Source organism: Heteronotia binoei, chromosome 6, assembly GCF_032191835.1.
Source record: "Heteronotia binoei isolate CCM8104 ecotype False Entrance Well chromosome 6, APGP_CSIRO_Hbin_v1, whole genome shotgun sequence".
NCBI classification, from domain to species: Eukaryota; Metazoa; Chordata; class Lepidosauria; order Squamata; family Gekkonidae; genus Heteronotia; species Heteronotia binoei.
Genome location: NC_083228.1, coordinates 55,617,162 through 55,633,023, shown reverse-complemented (window position 1 = coordinate 55,633,023; position 15,862 = coordinate 55,617,162). Strand labels below are relative to the sequence as shown.

Below are 15,862 nucleotides of genomic sequence, written 5' to 3'. Positions count from 1 at the left end.
CAGAGTTATAATTACTGCAAGTGATTTGTACATTCATCAGTTAGGACATTAATGGAAAATGAGAAATTTTTAGTGTGTACTCCCTCACAAGCATACCCCCAATTTGCCCCTCATGCTGCCACTTAAGGATTCCTGCATTTTAGGGTGCAGCAGGAAGGAGAAGGCAAGAAAGTTCCATTCCACTGACAGAAAACCTTTCCATCACTGGAAATTTCCTCTGGATTCAACATACTGACTTTATATGTACAGTGACAACTGGAGAACTCATTACAAAGAGTGGCCTTATTTTCCTTTTGCTCTGTAATGGAGAAAAATAATGGTCTTCCAACATAGAGAGCCTACTAATGTATATTATTGTTTCCCACACTGCCATAACTGCTTTGAAAAATTGCAGAACAGTAATCACATTTCTTCAAAAGGTGTCATACCAAGAAAAAGTTTCCCAATGGTGATGAGCACAGTTGCTTAAATGTGGGGTAAAGGGGTATCTGTGCATTTCCCAGCCCACCCTAGGTCATCATTTAAGATAGCATCACAGTCTCTCCTGTGCTAATCTCCTGCTTCTACTCAACAACTGAAAGAGAAAGAACCAGATAAGAATAAATTCTTTGTCGATGGGAGCACAGCAAACAAACAGTTCCCACTACACACGCAATTGCATGTGAGATATGGTCTGACCTAGCCACACTTCCCTTTTGGATTTAATGTGTGTGATCTCACATACACATCTGTCCCCCAGGTCCCACCCATACCTACCTCATATTAGGATGGGCTGGGACTGGATTAAAGAGCTACTGGGAACTTCCCAGTAGTAAACCTCTGAATCATATGTAGGGCATGTTTCCCAGCTGCCTGAATGGCCAGGGCATGCAATACACCCACCCTACATGCACATGAGCAGTCTGAATGCTCCTCATGCATATGCGTGGCCCATGCCTTGCCAGGCAGCAGGGTGTGGGCTATGTGAATGCCATGGCACGGATCAAAGCCAGGACACTGCTGCACCAAGTCTCTTGTGTGATCGTGCCCCATGTTTTTGTTAAAACACCTTGACACAATACTGGGGAAAACAGGAGTTACCCTGCGACACACCTCTGGAACTATTCACAACTTACATTTACTTTCCCTATCTTTACACAATAGTTTTCCATAATTCAGATATAGAATTATAACTGTACTGTAACAAAGGCTACACTCATAGTAAAGGAAATCTTATTTGGGCCAGGGTGTCTGTTTTACCTCACAGGGTGTCTGTTGTAGGGAGGGGAAGGGAAAAGAGGCTGTAAACCACTCTGAAACTCCTTTGGGTAGTGAAGGGTAGGGCATAAATCCAATCTCCTCCTCCTCCTCTTGTCCAACCTCTGTACAATGCAGGAACTTCACAAATACCTCCCCAACACAAATGCATCCTCAGTGGCAACAGTGATGAAAAGACTTGTCAGCCAAGTACTGCAACTAGCATTAAATGGAAGGGTAGGGAAGAGATTTGTTGACATGGCATTGCATGAAGTTGCAATATCACTTCCAGCTACATAACTGGAAGTGACATAACTGGAACTATATAACTGGAAGTGACATAAGGTGGTGGGCATAACAACAAAATGACTGCTACAGGAGGTGGAGCCACCAACAAACTGGAAGTGACATCACTGGGTCACATGATGCTCTAGCACTTCCCCAAAACTATGGAAAAACTATAGAGACAGAAAAACTTCTAGAGAATCATGCAACACATCATTGTCACTTCCAATGTCCTACCCAGAAGTGATGTTTGGCATTGTGTAACATTGTCCTCCTCCAAGTCTGTTCCCCTACCATTCCTTTGTGTAACTGTGAGGAACTGTGAGCACCGGAGGGGATCCCCTGTTTCTAGAGGGCCTCTGGCAACCTATGAAGCATGTAAGTCAATGTGCCTGCTACAGGTTTTTGTACTGAATACTGAACTTCCTACATAGAGCAGCCGACCCACTAGGTCAGGGGTGTCAAACATATGGCCTGGGGGCCAAATCAGGCCCACGGAGGGCTCTTATCAGGTCCTCAAGCAACTGTCTGTCATCTGTTTCCTTCTCCCTCTCTGCTCCCTTCTGCATCACAGCTTGCTTTGCCAGGCTTGCTCAATCACACAGCAGCTACAGAGCAAAGCCTCTATTTTGTTCATTGGCTGAGGCTCCTCCCTTGGGAAGGAAGGGGGGGAAGAGTTTGTTTTGCCAAGCTCTCTCAATTGCACAGCAGAGCTACTGAGCCAAGCCTATCTTTCTATTGGCTGAGGCTCCTCCCCTCCTGGTCCCCTGGGGAAGGCAGGAAAGAGCCAGAGCTTCCTTTGCCCAGTTCCCTGGATCCCATGGGAGAAATACAAAGAAAGCAACCTTAAAACCAATGAGTACTAATGTTTTAAGTAATTTTTAGTTTTAAAAAATATTTAATTGTGTTTGTTTGTGTCCTTTAAAAAGTTTCTCTCTCTTCTACCTAATCTTAAATAGGTACACACATGGCCCGGCCCGACATGGCATGGCTCAACAGGGTCTCATTTATGTCAGATCCAGCCCTCATAACAAATGAGTTTGACACCCCTGCACTAGGTGGTCCTAGGCAAATGCCTAGGGTTCCAGAGAATGGGGTTCCAGAGAATGGGGGCCACCAGGAACACCATATGCAGGCAGTCCCCAGGGCCCCAGCCCAGTACCCCTACCTAGGTATTTTGACATATGCCACCAGGGGCTTACATATCTGATACACTCCAGGCTAGCCGTGCAGCCAGCAGTTCAGGGGTTGATAAGCTTTGATGCCCAGCAAGGGTTCTGGGCAGTCAAATCTGCTGGGCCATCCCCTGGCTGCCCCAGTGTCCACTGCTGCTTTGGAGCAGGCCTGCACTTGGGAGATGAACATAAGAACATAAGAGAAGCCATGTTGGATCAGGCCAATGGCCCATCCAGATGCTAGTTCCCTTCACGCTGGTATTGTGGCATCGGCCTTGAACACAGTGGGGCTTTCTGGGTTCCGTGCTGCCTCCTCAGCTTGTGGCAGCAACATGGGGGCCAGGTGCCACTCTGCCAGCACCTAAGGCCTGACTCAGTTCTCCTTCAGAATGGCTCTGGCAACAGTGTTGCAGCAGGGGGCTGCCTCATCCTCAGCTAGCTGGATGTCATCATGGGACTTCAGCTTGTCCACTAGTCTGCCTCTGTCCCCAGCGGGTATCTGGGGTGTGGGGCAATCTGCTTCAGAGCTGGTGGGCTTGCTCAGGGACTGGGGGGGTTGCAGTGGGAGTCCCAGCCAGGAGTGGGCAGGACATCTAGTCACCATGATACTGGGTCAGTTCAGCCATTATAGTTTGGGGAAGAGAAAAGCCAACTAAGAAATCTACACAACAGCTATTACTACTAAGGCTATACCTAATTTAACAGAGCCTGATTTTAATATTGAAGTCTGGGCTTTCAGAGAAATAAAACTCTTCAATGGGAATGGTGTATTTTAATTTTTAAAATGTTTAAATTCAATCTTGAGACCTTTTTTGTACAGCAAAGCTTCCATATTCATAGCTTGGAAATGATATCTGTAAACAATACAATGTGAGCCTACACAGCTAATGGAATATGAAACAGAATATAGCCATTGCTTAACAATATACAACATGACATTTCTGTGCTTCAAGAAATCAAATCCATAAGTTACCACAGAGTACTCAAAATAACATTAATGACTGTCAAGACATCAGACACTGCAAAACTCTATCTTTGCAAAGAATAAAATGGTGCACCAAATATTAGTCATAGGAAATAGGGTGCATTGTAAGAAAAAGTAAAAACAAACTGAAAATGAAAGAGCAGTGTTGGCCCAGTCTAGTAATTACTAATAGAAAGAAAACAGAAATTTCCATGTCTGTTTAATATTGTGGCAACTACTTATGGACACAAGTCCTTTCCTGGAGATAACAGCTCTTTGATTAACAGCATGGTAACAGCATATCCAGATTTAATTCAGTTGGTTCGCATGCCTGTTTAAAATTTAAAAACTAAAACCTGTTTTGGAATGGCCACATTTAATTATTTTGCAATAGATTCTTCCTGAAATAAATCACATTTACTGTGGACATTTTTAGGACCAGAGGTCCAGAAACATAACTGTTTCTCTATCCGCTCAGCTTCATTTCCTTTATTACAGCTCCATAATAAGCAAGCCCTTCTGTTGGCCAAATTCATGGCAGTCCTTGAAATAAGCATATGCTGAAGATTTCTAAACCCCATTTTCCCCTTGCATCTCAAAATAAAAATACAGCTGGAGAAGAGGACAGAAACAGCAACTTTAACAAACCTCCTTGCCCAAAGAAAACTGCCAAAATTACGCATTAAAATCATTCTAAAAATGATATGTGACTATTTTTATATCAGCCTGAAGTCTTTAAAAACTAACAAACTAGGAAAATTAATGGATACTTGAACATGTAGTTGCAAGTATGATACCAGGCAAGTCATAAATATTTAAAATTTAAACTTGTGCAACTAAGACACGACTTAATTGTCCCAAAAGAACAGGCTTATATTAGAAAGCACATTAAAAATGATTTGCTAGGAACAGAATTGCAACGGCACATAAAAATCCAGAAAAGTAAAACAAAGGCTGTTCTGTCAATGACAAAAAAAATAATGTCCTTGAGCTCCAACTCACAGCAACTTTATTCTGATCAAGCCATGAATTCTGGGCCATATTAACGTTAACTTGAATGTAAACTGAACTAGTGTTAAAGTACACTGACTTAGACATGTTCAAGTACCACAAGGGACTCAATAACTCTGACACTGTAATATGTGAACGTATGAAGCTGCCTTCTGCCATGTCAGACCATCTAGCTCTGTATTATCTACTTTGCCAGGCACCAGCTGCTCAGGCACCTGTACAGAGAAAGGTGTTACTGCTTGCTGAGATTCTTTTACTGGAGGTGACAGGAATGGAACCCAGAGATGTCTGTATGCAAAGTGCTCTGACACTGAACCCTTCCCTGTCCCCATGAGTACATGCAGGCTTACTGTTATCTGATTACCAACTGATTGCCTTTCCAATATTTATTGATTCAAATATTTATATCCTACCTTTCTTTCCAAAAGGATGCTTAAATGGCTTACAGGAAAATAAGTTTCAACAAATCTGGACACAATGGTTCCTAGGCTTTCTCTACAACCATCAGGGTTATACAGCATAACTTGCTGAAAGCGACTTGGTGAGCTCCCACTTCAAATTTCACCTCATCTTTGAGCTTGCTGGGAGGCCTTGTGCAAAATGCTATCTCCCAACCTTAGCCCCCATTTACACCATGTGTGCCTACTTTACTAAGTAGTTACACAGATGTCTGAGATAACGTGAAGCTCCTTCATCACTCCAAAGCACCATATACATTCCAGGTGCATAATTATTGCCATTGTTAAGAATCCAGGAGCTATAAAAGGTGCCTTTGGGCTAAGTGTCACCTGTTATCTCTCTTCCACTCTTTGAACTTTTGAGACCAGTTAGGGTTCGTGGTTACAAGATGTAAGATGTATTCAGCTGTGGGGTTACAGTTGTGGAATTTCCTATTCCAGAATGACTCAGTCCAATTTGTGGTTTTCTTCAAAGTGTTTGTGAAAACTTTCCTCTTCTGGGAGATTTAATATGATTGGGTGTCTATTTTTAAAACTATGTTTTTAAATAACATTAAGGGCAAGTAGAAATTGTGAAATTGGCATGTTGTGTATTTGTGAAATCTGTCATTTGTGTACCTTATAAGCCACTTTAGATTCATGTATAGATAAAAGTGGGTTAAAATTGTCCTAAATTATATTATATATATGTGTGTGTGTGTGTTTATTTTATTCATTTTGAACCCACTTTAGGGTTAAGGTGGATAAAAGATGCAAAAATAACAACAACCCAACAGCATCCAGTGCAAGAAAGATGTTTCGACTGCATTAGGTTATAAACTTTCTGACCTGTTCTCTTTCAGCGTCCGTTAGACCATATTCAATAAACATTAAGACCTTGCCAGATGCCTTGTCTGATGAAGTGTGCTTAGAGAGCACACGAAAGCTTATGTTCTGAATAAAACTAAGTTGGTCTTAAAGGTGCAATCGACTCCAATTTTGTTCTATTAAGACCTTGTATTTATTTCATTTTTGATTTTGGGACATTTAATTCCTATTTTTAAACTATCTAAACCATTTAGTTACTTTAATCAATGCAACACAGAATAAAAATCTGATCATGCCACTCTTGCCAAATGGCATTTATTTACATCATATGCACTGAAAACATGTCAGACTCCGCCCTGGATCAAAGGAGAAGACAGTGTAATAAGTTCTCCAGAACCCTTTTTTGTGGATATTGTTATGATCAAGCATGAAGTATCTGTTATAAATTTTCTCTGAGAGACTGAGACATTGAATCCATTTTATGGCCAAAGATCAAGTCACCTTTGCACCTTAAAGTAAAAATAAGCACTTGAACAATAGGTGGAAGCAATAAAAACGCCATACAGGAGAGTAATCTAACCTATTGTTTTCTCACAATTAGGACTTCTATCTTCAGACAAACACTCTCAGGAGCTATTATATGTAATATGTTTTAATAGTCTGTTTATTTAATGCATGTATACTTGAGATACATGTGTCATTTTAAGGCTGAAGTCAATAAATATTTTTTTAAAGTTTGAAATAACACACATCTGTGTAAAATGCAAATATCCATACATGTGCATAATGATCTTCTTGCATGTGCACAGTTGTATATAAATGTATGAATGCATAAAACTGCCTCACTTCTGAGATAATGTGGCATATATTGTCAAGCCCTCTTCTAGGTTTTCATATTATGCAACACTCTGGTATAGGCAAACACAACAAGAGTCATCAAAACATTTTTTAAAGCTAGCACATGCAGTTGAACTTATTCTTTCAGCTATGAACATCCCTACTTCCCATGAATATAAAAACAGACCTAATTTGTAAGTAAAATAAGCCCACCCACAGACCACAAAAAGTCTAAACTCTACAACGTGTGGGGAAGAATGGAATAAATAACCATTACAAGATCATACTTTTGACAACCACTTTTTCAAATAGGTTAACATTATGAGAAAACATCCTCATCCCTCCTAGAGTATTTATTATTATTCAGTATGGGTACATGAAAGATTTTAAGCGCTCAGACCAGAGGGTACTTAGTATAATTGAACACTGTAGGTTATTGGAGATAATGGTTCTACACACACGTACACACACACAGAGAATGGTTCTATACACACGTACACACACGCACAGAGTGAATTTGCTTCACTGCTCATCCTCTCTCACTATGTCAAACATCTCTTTAGACGGTGCTCTCATATCCTTAAAACAGCCTGTAGAGGCAGCAATCTAGCAGAATTTCTATTCATACAGTCTTACCTCTTCAACATGATTCAAATGTTTGACAGATACCACACAATCCGGCAGCTGCTGATCAACTGAACTAGACCTTTCTCTGCTGAGCTTGGAATCAGAGCCTTACATTATATTGAATGAATGAACAGGAGAAGACTACTACAACAGCTTAGGTGTAATGGCCCCAACTACTTTCCCATCATGTCCCAAAGCACTTATCCTTTCTTACTCAGCCCTTTGATTTTTCTTAAACTGATTATCTAGCCTAAAGAAGAATTCCAGGGCATTTCAAAATATCTCTTGCTCCTTTACAATACATAAATTGAGAACATCAACCACAAAAACGATAAGCAGAAGAGAAGAATTCATGATACTGTAGAAACAATTTATTTGCTCAAGTTCATAATTATCTCTTACATTTTGTCATTGTAAGAGAATGTAAATTAGATCCAGAAACAAAAGAAGAGAAAGTGGCAGTACTGGATTAAGCTTGTATTTTTTTTAAAAAAAAGGAGAAATACTGAAAAGTTAATGTCAACTAAGAAAGAATAAACAAGCAAGTAAGGTTATAATGTTTTATTTTTATGTTTCAAAGGCATGAAATATACAAAAAAAAAATATCAGAGAAAAAAGCTAGTGAAAAGCAACTGCTAGTAGATAGTTCATGCACTGAAACAGCCAAGAAATAAAGTACTTGAGAGTGCATTAGGTGCAGGGTGGGGAATCTTTCCATATGGATCTTGCCAGACACCTCCAGCAGTTGGAGTTACTTACTGATTTGGTTGTTGTCATTCACAAAATCCTCAGAGCCATCGGTGTCATCTTCATCATCTCCAGATGAAAGAACATCTGAAGTTTAAAAATTTAAAATTGTTCACCTGCTATATATTGTAAGCAAACAGACCTATTTTCCGTGGCCTGGATTTTTAAAAGGTGCATCTGGAACAGATTTTCTTTTAGAAGCATAAGCTTCACACACTTTATAGCTGAGTGTTCTAGTATATTTTATAAAATACACAAGCTGCGATCCAATGAAGCTGTATGCTTGTGTAGAGAAGAACCTCACACGCAGCTGGAAGCACCTTTGAAGTTTCTGCTGCAACGGAACCTCCAACTGTGCTCATAATGCTTTCCTGCACCCATATGTAGCCTTCTTGGATCATGGCCACAAAGTTTCAGAATCGTGTTTTTAATACTATTTTTTAAAGTTTACCCTATTTTCACCCTCAAAACTAAAGAGAAAAGATTGTTTACTAACTTGCAAAAAAAGCATATGTACCAAAGCTTCATTTTTAATCCAGCTCTCCAGATAGCTGGACAAAAGATGAAAAATTAAACTTTGGTACAAATATATACTTGGATCAATCAAAACTCAGGGATATGAGATTCACATGATGGCCTTTCTATGCTTAAATACGTATGAGTGGGTTCAGAGAAATCTGATATTATTTGAGCCATCAAATTATGAATATTCATTCTGTTCCGCTTTCCAACATAGAGACCTCTAAATATGCCAATACAATTTTCTGTATATTCATCATAGACTTAGGCAGCAAATCTCTGAATACCAGTACTAAGAGGCAACATCAAAGGATAGCCTGGACCTCTATGCCTTGTTTACTGAGCCTCCAGGACAACTGGTTGGCTGCTGAGTAAAACAGGCTGCTGGACTAGATAGACCACTAGTCTGATCCAGCAGGTCTTTCCTTACATTCATTTCAAATTCATATTATTGAAATATTGGAATGTTTGTGGGGGGGCACATTGGTGACAGGCAGCTATTAGTAAGTGCTCAGATTTATGCTATATTTGGTACATATAGAAGAGTGAGAATGGAACAGATGCTTTCAAAATCTCCACCATGGTCTAGCCTAAATGTGTTCATATGGCAGGAATGCTATTTCATATATTCTTTTTATACATTAATAGAAGATGGCATTAGGTTCAAATAGAATTAGCTCACAACTCTTTGAACACAATAAAATCTGCATTTTAGCAAACTCACCTGTAACATTTATAATGAAGTAGATGGTATCACTGTCTAAAGTCCTAACAGCAGTGCAAGCATAAAGGCCTGAATCTTTGGGTGTGGCATCTTTAATCCGCAAGTATTCCCCAGTCATAAATGTTCGATTGTTGGGCGCCAAATGGACCCCATCTTTAGTCCAACTGATCTTGATGGCATCTTTCAGTGGACAATTCAAGGTCAGAGGGTCTCCCGGAAGTACAGAATATACATCAGGCTGAGAGATCTGATATTTGGTTGGTGGCTCTGCAGAAGTGGGAAAAAAGTGGATACGGAAGAAAGGAGAAGAGGAGAGAGAAAAAATTTCCAACAACTGTCAATGAAGACTGTTTTATTCATAGATATTGTGTAAATCTTACAAAAATATATTTTTAGATCCTCCAGACTACTTGCCACTTTATCAAATGCAAAATCCAAGCAACTGTGATGAGGCAGATATTGGCCTTGGGTTGCTTCTACTCTTGCCAGCTTAAGAGACAGGGGTAAAAGTAGACCATGTGGCAAGGCAAAAGCACAAGATACGAAAGGCAGCTCTGAATGACAAATCGACAAGTGCCAGGAATAGGGCTTTTTTTGAGCAGGAACACAGTTCTGGCTGGCTTGGTGTCAGGGGTGTGTGGCCTAATATGTAGTTCCTGCTGGGCTTTTTCTACAAAAAACAGTCCTGTGAGAAACAATGATGATGTCATGGGTGTCGTCTAATATGCAAATTAGTTCCCACTGGGCTTTTTCTACAAAAAAAGCCCTGGTCAGGAAGTGAATCTAAGCTACACATGCAGCACGGCAGTTTGCTACATGCATGAGCTCTGGGTAACTTTGTAAATGCATTGAATAAAGTAAAATCTTTGACTCAAATTTGAGATACAACAAATTAGTCTTTAAGATAACACTTCACTGGTGATTTAAAGAATTTCACACAGCAGAGTGGAAGCAAGGAAAGCAGAAGAGCAGAGCCCAGTCAGACTGCCAGTTCTAAAGCACGTATAGTCTGCATACAAAAATAATTATGAAAACATTAAAGATATAAATTTCTTAGATCAGTGTTTCTAATGCGTATGTGTTTGGGGAGAGCAGGTGAGGACAAATTACAAACCCAAAGGCAAAATAGCACCTAATCTTTGAATCAAGGGGCCTGAAGCAGCCATGTGGCTGGCTGCGCCTCCTGTGCCGACCACACAGATTTGCAAAGGTGCCTAAAGGCTCAAAAAGGTTGGTTATTCCTGTTCTAGCCTTTGTTTCAGGTGGCTGGAAGACTACAAAAACTAAAGGGTATACAGACCTTACTAAAATCGCAAGCACAGATCATGCGACTTTGTCCACTTTGGTCAGGAGACCACTTCCACATCAACATAATCACTTCACATAAAAGATAATGAAAGTCACCACTAAAAACAACTGATCTTAAAGAGTCTGAAGACTTATAGGAATGGAAAAGACAGACACCTCCAGTTCCACATGCAATAGTGGCCTGTCCTCCATATCGGAGCATGTTTATTTTTTTCCACAATAAAAATGTTCCTTTCTAATAGGCTTTCATTCCATTGGTACAATCCAGGCAAATTCTTCTTTTTCACATACTATAATGGTAATTGCCATTTGTAAATACTCAGTTCAAAGTCTAAACAAGTTTTATTCAAATATTAACACTTTCCATGTTTAGACTTTAGAACTGGGCCTCAGAACGTTTCAAAGCTGAAAATTCTTTGGCAAGCAAATCTGCTCTAAATTCTTCTACACTTTTTGAAAAAATAAACTTTTGGGGGTAATTATGGATTCCATCCATTATACAGGTGCTAGATTCTGTACCAAAAAAGGTAATTAAGAAGGAAAGAAAGTATTCTCCAGATGGAGAATGAGCTCTTTTCAGCATATATATATTTATATCAATAAAAGATTAAAGCTAAAAAACAGAGCAAAAATGTCAGAGGGTGATTTATTTTAGCTTCACTGACACTTCAGAACAAGCAAGACTAGTTTACTTTATAGTATTGTTGACACTATTGTCCATAACCACTGCAACTCGCCCTATCTAGTGTAGTAAATTTGTTTTATGGAACTTAGTTGGGGCCAGCAATTTATGGGAGTAAAATACACTTTTATTATTTTTACAAGGCTAAATTTATGTATATTCCTTTAAATAGATACCTATTCCATAAGATGTATGAAAAACCAATCAAACTTTCTACCATCTAATCAGAAGATAGGGTAGAAATATAGCTAACAGTGCCTCCTCCCCTTATTCCAGAAGCACTTATATGTGAAGATATGCTTATGTTCAAGATACTTCTAAACAAGCTTTCCCCGCCCTAAATGTCCATTGATTCAAGAGAAGTCAAAAGTCAACTTTAGCCACAGTTGGAAAATAAATGGTTAGTGATTAGGACATAAACACAAGATTAAAGCTGCTCGTGAATTGAAAATTAATCTCCTGTCATGGATGATGTCATGGCAAAGGCATCAAATATCATGAATTCTTAGGACATTAAAAAAAATGTTTGGAAATCAAGAGCTATTTCAGGTAAGTCTTTGTTTAACTAAACTCAAACCTAGAAGCACTTAAAGACCGTCACTTTTCATAATGTTTGCCTATAAACTCTCCCAGTGTGGTTTTTGACAGAATGCCCAAAAGCAAACAGAAAGCAGGTGGGATACTACAGTATTATTCTGTCCAACACTTTTATGTGAAAAGGCCTACAGGTTTAAGCTCTTAAGAATCCCAGCCAACATGAAAACTACACTACTCAACAGAATTAACTCCTTTCCCACTGTGGTACTCTGGGTCAAGGTGGTAAAGATTTGCTTTTTTTCCCTCCCCTCCCCCTTTTTTTTTTTGCACTTGCATGAAATTTAGCATGGAATTATGACAAGTCTCTTTTCCTGGGAGGTGTGTACTGAAGAAGAGAAGATCAATACATCAGAGCACATCCACAGTTCACAGGAAAAATGAATGAGAAAAATACTATGCTTTTCCAAGGACAGTCCCCATATTCCAAACTGTGCATTCCGGCAAGCAAGACAACTTGGCCACTGGTACTGGGCAGGGCACTAGACTCCTCCTTCTTCAGAAGGAAGAGGAGCTTGACTTTAAAGTTAAACCCACCACTCAGAGTGGATTGGCACATTACAAAGAGGCAAGAAAAGGAGTAGAACAAGTAATCTATTCCTCATTTCCTCACTCATACTAAAACATTCAATGACAGACTTGTCAAAATGAGATCACAACCATTAGATAAGCTGGACATCTATAATGGCTTGCCAAGCTATAAGGAGCCTATGTTATCATTTACCTTCTTTCCTAGTTTCCTACATCTTTAAAACTATTAAAGCCAACAAAAGCACATTAAACCAGAACTAAAATACATACAAAAACATAAAAACAACTGCAACATTGGACAGAAAGGAGAGATTACTGAGAAAGTTAAATGAAACAAAAAGACTTCAATTGCTGGTGGGGGATAGCAACAGACAAGGACAGATGAATCTCCCTGGGAAGAGAGTTCCAGAGTTTTGCTTCCATGACAGAGAAAGCCCTCTCCTATGTTGCCACTCTACTGATCTCAGAAGGCAGGGGCACCTGAACCAGAGGGCCTTAGAAGATGATACCACTGGTCATGTACATTCATGAGGAGTAGGTCAGGTACTTTGGTCCTAAACTATGTAGGGCTTCAAAGGTCAACATCTGTATCTTGAATTGAGCATGGAAACAAACTGGGGGCCAGTGTAGATGGGCTGGAGAGATAGTCCCTTCATTCTACATACTTGCTTTGACAAGATATTGGAGACAACCTACTTACTATGGATATATACTGTAGTCAGCTGATGCTTTAAAAATGGCCATCTGGATTCACTTCCAGTTCATACAATCCAGTATAAAGAAGGAAAAAATTACAGTTTGGTTCTACTTTCCCAATTCATTGTGTTACCCACCAGTAGAAGGGGCTCAAAGTCCTTTCCAACAATAGACAATATTTGAAATCTGTTGCTTGGCTTTGGGGGCAATACAGCAATGAGATGCTGATTCCATTGTTAACAGTAAGTAATTTTATCCCTATGTGAATAGTTTTAAAACATGAATGAAAAGTAACACTATAAACACATCTAGTTGCTGGATGAAAAATCTATTTAAGACCTTTTTGTCAAGATTTGTCATAAAAATAAGTACTGTTGGACAAAGAAATGCTTATCACGATGTGGTGAGACTTCCCAGTGATGTCAATAATGCTGGGAAGATTAGTTGAATGGGGAAATATAGTAACCATCTTCTGGTTTAACTATTATGCAAATGTAAATATTCTGAGGAACTAGTCTCAAGAATGTATCAGGATTGCTAGCAGTGGATTGGGAAATGCTTAAAGATTTCAGGGTAAAGCCTGAGGAGGTGAGGTTTGTGGGGGGGGGGGGGACCTCAGCAGGGTATAATGTCATAGACTACCCTCCAAAGCAGCCATTTTCCCTAGGTAAAATGATATTTGTTGTCTGGTAATCAGTTCTAATTCTAGGAGCTGACAATCCTAATCACAATGGACAAAACTGCAGCTAGCCTTGTTCTTTCCAAATATTGAAAAGGATGGGAAATTTTCATTGTAAATTGCCTGAGAAATATAGTTGTGGATACTGATCTTCATTGATGAATGGGATACAAACCGTAAACAGGGCCATAGCCAGGATTTGGAAGGTTGGGAGGCCTACAATATTTTCAAGGGGCACTCAGCGGCTCCACCCCATAGCCTTCCCTCCCGCTCCCATCAAATAAAACTGCCCTACATGATTTGGGTGATGGGGAAGGGAGGGAAGCAACTAAAGCACTGACTGAACTCGGCAGGTGCTGCAGAGGGAAACTGACAAGTATTTTTCCTTGGCTTTAAGGGGTGGGGGAAAACCCCACTCCTCCGCTTAAAGCCAAGGAAAAATGGCAATTCCCCTCTCCTGCAATGGCTGAACTCGGCCCATGCTGCAAAGGGAAACTGACAAGTGTTTTTCCTTGGCTTTAAGGGGTGGGTAGAACCCCTTCCAATCAGCTGATTGGCGGGTGCTTTAACTGGCTGGGGGATGCTTCTGCCACCCACCCCCACATAGGATTTGGGTGACAGGGAAGGGAAGGTGGCGGGAAGGAGACCAGAGGATAAAAGGAAGGATAAAACGGAAGTACTATTTCACCCAAAGGGTGATTAACATGTGGAATTCACTGCCACAGGAGGTGGTGGCGGCCACAAGTATAGCCACTTTCAAGAGGGGTTTAAATGAAAATATGGAGCACACGTCCATCAGTGGCTATTAGCCACAGTGTGTGTGTATATATAAATTTTTTTGCCACTGTGTGACACAGAGTGTTGGACTGGATGGGCCGTTGGCCTGATCCAACATGGCTTCTCTTATGTTCTTATGTTCTTAGAGGCCCTGGGGGCTGGTGGGGGTCCAAAGTTCGGGGGCCTTGTCCAGAAGTGGGGGGCTATGCCCCCACAGGCCCCCTCGTAGCTGTGGGTCTGACCATAAAACACTGGTTTTATAACGATCATATCTAGCTGCCAGGACAGTTTGTTTTGGTTTTGGCACTCACCAGTGCTGACTACAAACTTATATATGAGTACCGGCACTTTGTTTGCTTACAAAAAAACTACTGCTAGTAGACATGGGATGATTTAAAAGATCAGGGAAGAGAAGGCAACCCTGGGATTAGATATAGGTTGTCATACACCATGGTAACTCCTAGCTTACAGAAAAATATGAGAAGTTTTAAAAGTGGAATATAATAAAATGGAAATAGTACAAAGCCATTGAAATTTTGTATTTCAGCCTTGCTACAGCAATCAAACAATTTTACCATGGAACAGAACAAGAGGGGTGGGGGCTGGCAGAGGAAACCTAGATTTTGCCACCAAAATCAGGGAACAGCCCCCCACTTCTGGACAAGGCCCCCTAACTTTGGACCCCCAACAATTTTTTCCCCCAAAATAAATTATACTTTATACTGAGGTCCTGGTTGACAGCTATATTATCTATCAATTGAACTGAACAAAAAACACACTGTGGCCTGGTTTAACAGTACGTACATATGTAAGCATGCACACACCTGCACCCCTCAAGTATCTTCATCCAGCTCTAGTATAACCAAGAAACAGAAACCACTCCAGTCAACCTGTGTCTACACATAGAAATGCACTGCTCAGAGCAGTGACAGTAACCAAAGTGCCTCAGGAGCCACACATGGCTCTTTAACATGCTACTTGTGGATCTTGTCAGCCCCATTCCCCGGTGTGGTACCCCAAGTTGCAGAAAAGTAGGCAAGGTCATTGTATGTTTTTGCCTGTGGTTGGCAGGTGGCTCGCAGCCTGAAAGAGCTGCAGCTGGAAAGACTAGAAAGCAGGTGAGCTGCAAGTCTCTGTGAACTGTAGGCCCCAAGTTAGGGACAGAAGTAACAAGCTCATCCTCTGCAACAATCCTCCCACCCTTC

The 15,862-nt window shown here is 40.4% G+C and overlaps 1 protein-coding gene across 9 annotated transcripts in view; it reads right to left on the bottom strand.

The window, feature by feature from the left end:
* The window catches only part of FGFR2 (fibroblast growth factor receptor 2), a 191,528-nt gene that overhangs the window by 100,709 nt on the left and 74,957 nt on the right, over positions 1-15,862 (bottom strand). For 5 of the 9 annotated variants that reach the window (XM_060241496.1, XM_060241493.1, XM_060241497.1 and 2 more), the window contains exons 3-4: positions 9,391-9,657; positions 8,160-8,234 (exon numbers count right to left, since the gene is read on the bottom strand). The exons of the other annotated variants lie outside the window; for them this stretch is intronic. In XM_060241496.1, coding sequence (XP_060097479.1) covers positions 8,160-8,234; positions 9,391-9,657 — 342 coding nt within the window. The remainder of the gene's footprint in view (positions 1-8,159; positions 8,235-9,390; positions 9,658-15,862) is intronic. 9 annotated transcript variants of the gene reach the window in all.